General features: G+C 37.8%; 1 protein-coding gene across 1 annotated transcript; it reads right to left on the reverse strand.

Annotated features, from left to right (window-relative positions):
- Nucleotides 1-585: 585 nt before the first annotated feature.
- On the reverse strand, nucleotides 586-1775 carry LOC106938356 (sialic acid-binding Ig-like lectin 14). Its single transcript, XM_015020379.1, has 4 exons — nucleotides 1700-1775; nucleotides 1555-1612; nucleotides 1094-1465; nucleotides 586-981 (listed from the first exon to the last, which is right to left on the reverse strand). The coding sequence occupies exons 2-4, from the start codon at nucleotides 1595-1597 to the stop codon at nucleotides 695-697; spliced, it is 702 nt and encodes a 233-aa protein (XP_014875865.1). The 5' UTR covers nucleotides 1598-1612; nucleotides 1700-1775; the 3' UTR covers nucleotides 586-694.
- Nucleotides 1776-3825: the final 2050 nt, after the last annotated feature.

A 3825-nucleotide genomic window follows, 5' to 3' on the forward strand; every position in this document is an offset into this window, starting at 1 on the left:
TTCGGGAGCGGAATATGTTTATAAATGGGGGCACAGATTATCTCTCTCATTATCAACTTTCATAGTATTAGTATAGTGAATTTTTTTTAAAAGGTTTTGTTGGGTCTAATGGCCTTTATTTGTAAGTAGTTCGACAGGAAAGAGGGCAATCAGAGAGGAGAACACATGGGGCAAATGTCACCAGGCCAGGAATCGAACCTGCGGCCACCGCCGTGAGGACTAGGGCGGTCACTTGTTGAACCTGAGCCACCACAGCACCCCAATATAGTGGATTTTTAACAAATATGAACATACAAAAGTTACATATTGCACATTTAAAATAAAAGAATAGGACAAATTGAGGACATTGGAGTATGATGGAAATTTAATAGTCAGTGTATGATTTTACAGTTGATAAAGGGTAAAAGAAAGAAAAACAGCTAAACAAGATAAATCCATAAATTCTATTAGAAAATCATCAAAGGTAAAGAATCTTAACTTTTGTGCCTCTAACACATTATTAAAAGATTTATGAAAAAATCAACTCAAATGGTGATATGAATCAAAGCATGCAACAAGAATTTCTTCTCTCTCTCTAAATGTCGATTTTTTTTAAGCTTTACTAAATGAAAGCGTTTTCTGAAAAATCACTTTGTCATTATGGCAGATAGCTCTGAAAATATTGCTTTAATTTAGTATTCCATATTTAGTTTAACTAGGTACTCTTCTTGACCAGAAGCACAGAGCCCTCTGTAGTCTTCTTGTCATTGAAATTCACCGTGCATTTTAAAGGCTTGTTGAAGTCGGCTTCTTCAGGGGTGAAGGTGAGGGTCGACTTTGTTGACCACAACCCTTCTTTCAGCTTTTTTGAACTCGTTTTGGTCTTCCCGGGGTGACTCCAGGAGAATTTGGGAGGAGATGATGGACAGGCATGAGTAACTGTGCAGGTGGCAGATGCATGATTATTTACTGAAACAGTCATCACTGGAGGCTCAGGAACTCCTGTACAATCAACAATTTTCACAAAATTACTTGTTAAATAGTTATTTAAACATGTTTTACTATCTTAAAGTAAATGGTTTGGGATTATTGAAAAGGTCTCTAATATACTCACGGAAGACATCAAGGGTCACTGGATCTTTTGAAAAGATGAACTTTGAATGTCTTGGAATTTCAATAGTCAAGTGAAACGGACCAGTGTCGGTTTCTCTGACGTCATCCAGCTGCCAGGTGCAGTCGTTACTTTCAATGGTTCCTGTAATTCTGGATCGCCCTTTGAACTCCTGCTTTAGTTTGAACTTGGGGTTATTTGATGCAACAGTCTCGTCACCTCTTGTCCAATATCCCCGCCACTTTTTCCACAGGTTACCTTTCGTGGGGTAATCGTACTCACAGGGAATGACCACACATGAGCTTTCAAGAACAGGGATTTTTGATGGTACAGATATGAGCCAGCTCTTGCCTGAGCCTATAGATTCAGCCATCTCTGCAATAAAGCACAAAATACTTTTTCAGCAAGTAGACAGTGATGAAATGACGATATTTCATGAATTGTCATTTTCATGCTAAACTTACCACAAACCATCAGAATTGAGAGCCACAATTTCAAATCCATCATCAGCTGAGTAGAAGTCTAAGAAAAACAAACATAAAGATTAAGATAAAGATAGAAAAGTCTTTAGTGAATTCTTCTTAATCTTCAAAGTAATGATCCACTCACTTTTAATTTTCTTTAACATATGACTGAAATTAAATCTTGTAAGATTTGAACGTTTTGAAGCCTAAGATTATGTCTCTGTCCTGTTGTGTTGTGAGAGAGAGTCTTGTGCTTATAAAGCAAAAGCTTAGACCTTGAAGCCAGAAATTGTTACAGTTTGCAATCAAACTTTCCCAACGTCATAAGCGGATTATAATGTAGCTATTTTGTACTTTTAAATGAACAAATTTTAGATGGAGGAAAAAAATAAATGTAGCACAAGTGCTAAATAAAATCTGTAACAATGTGGTCTATGAATTAGAAGGTTATTGTGTAAAATCAGTTCAGGTATCATTATGAATCACTTCCTGAAAGTCAGCAGAGTTTACCCAGCATCAGGTGTGGAGCAATTATAGTAACGCTTGACATCAGATTAAATCTTTGGAATTTTAATATTTTTAATCAGTTCCATAACATTACCCATGCGGAAAAATGTGGTAAGAAACGTTACTGTTGGTGAGAGTGAGTCTTGTGCTTATAAAGTACTACAGTCATGGCCAAAAGTTTTGAGAATGACACGAATATTATATTTTCACATGATCTGCTGCACTCTGGTTTTCATGTGTGTATGTCAGATGTTATCACATACAGAAATACAATTGCAATCATATTATGAGTAACAAAAGCTTTTATTGACAGAATGAGTTAATGCAGCAAGTCAGTATTTGCAGTGTTGACCCCTCTTCAATTCTCCCTGGCATGCTCTCAATCAACTTCTGGACCAAATCCTGACTGATAGTCCATTCTTGCAGAATCAATGCTTGCATTTTGTCAGAATTCCTTGGTTTTTGTTTGTCCACCCGTCTCTTGATGATTGACCACAAGTTTTCAATGGGATTAAGATCTGGGGAGTTTCCAGGCCATGGACCCAAAATCTCTATGTTTTGTTCCCTGAGCCAGTTAGTTATCACCTTTGCTTTATGGCAAGGTGCTCCATCATGCTGGAAAAGGCATTGTTCATCACCAAACTGCTCTTGGACGGTTGGGAGAAGTTGCTCTCGGAGGACATTCTGGTACCATTCTTTATTCATGGCTGTGTTTTTAGGCAAGACTGTGAGAGAGCCGACTCCCTTGGCTGAGAAGCAACCCCACACATGAATGGTTTCAGGATGCTTTACAGTTGGCATGAGACAAGACTGGTGGTAGNGCATATGCTGACCTGACAGTACACTCTTCTTTGTTCTTGTAATCCCCTGCGTACACTGCAGCAGCTATCATTAATTTTATTTAATTATGTACATTTAGATTTTTTAATTAACAAATAAATAAAACAAGAACGAAAGAGCACACAGAGCATGCACATTGCTCTTTGATTGTTTTCGGTCAAAGTGGCAGCTGTAATGGTAGTCTGCCATGGTGTCAGACTATCTGGTTTCATGTGGTGGGAGAGAGGGTGAGAACAGTCACGGTGAGCGTCTTGTGATTGGTTACTTCTTGCTTGTTGCTCCTTGGTCAGTGTTCATAGTTGAGTGTTATTTACCGTCAGGGTATTGACTCAATTGCTATGTTTAATGGTGCAGACAGTGGTGGTTTCTGACATGAGCAACATGGACAAACACCCAGGGCGTTATCTTTTTAGGGATGCCACGAGACCACTGCGGATCGTAGCACAGAAATGAAAGCAAAGCAGAACAAATATTGCTTTTAATATTGATTAATTTTATTAAGTATTTAATATCTAGGTGTTTTTATGTGAATATGGATCTTTCAGATCAATTTGAGAAGTAATTTTGATCATATTTCACATTTTATAGTATCATGTAGCGTGGGGCGCTGGTCTTGGTCTTGACTCGGTCTCGACTTCCCTCGGTCTTGCTCTTGACTTGATCTCGGACCCTAAAAGTCTTGGTCTTGTCTCGGTCTCGATACANTCTGGTCTTGGTCTTGTTTTAGTCTCGGGTTAGATTGTCTTGACCACAACACTGCAAATCAGTACCAATATTAATAAAATAAACTTTAACTTTATATGGAAAAAGAAATGCCATCTCGTCAAGAAAAAATATTCTAATGAATAAAGTTGAAAAAGGTGGAATTGAAGCCCTTGAGTTCACATCTTTAAACAATTCATTCAAAATTAAGTATTTAAAAAA

Source organism: Poecilia latipinna, unplaced genomic scaffold (assembly GCF_001443285.1).
Source record: "Poecilia latipinna isolate Pla-1442-1.1 unplaced genomic scaffold, P_latipinna-1.0 Scaffold2575, whole genome shotgun sequence".
Taxonomy (NCBI): Eukaryota; Metazoa; Chordata; class Actinopteri; order Cyprinodontiformes; family Poeciliidae; genus Poecilia; species Poecilia latipinna.

Excerpts from the sequence above, each read along its gene's own strand:
- LOC106938356 (XM_015020379.1), bottom strand. The coding sequence starts at position 1,597 with ATGATGGATTTGAAATTGTGGCTCTCAATTCTGATGGTTTGTG. Across the intron at positions 1,466-1,554 it reads CTCAATTCTGATGGTTTGTG|AGATGGCTGAATCTATAGGC; the intron begins GTAAGTTTAGCA and ends GCTTTATTGCAG. Across the intron at positions 982-1,093 it reads AGTGACCCTTGATGTCTTCC|GAGTTCCTGAGCCTCCAGTG; the intron begins GTGAGTATATTA and ends TTGATTGTACAG.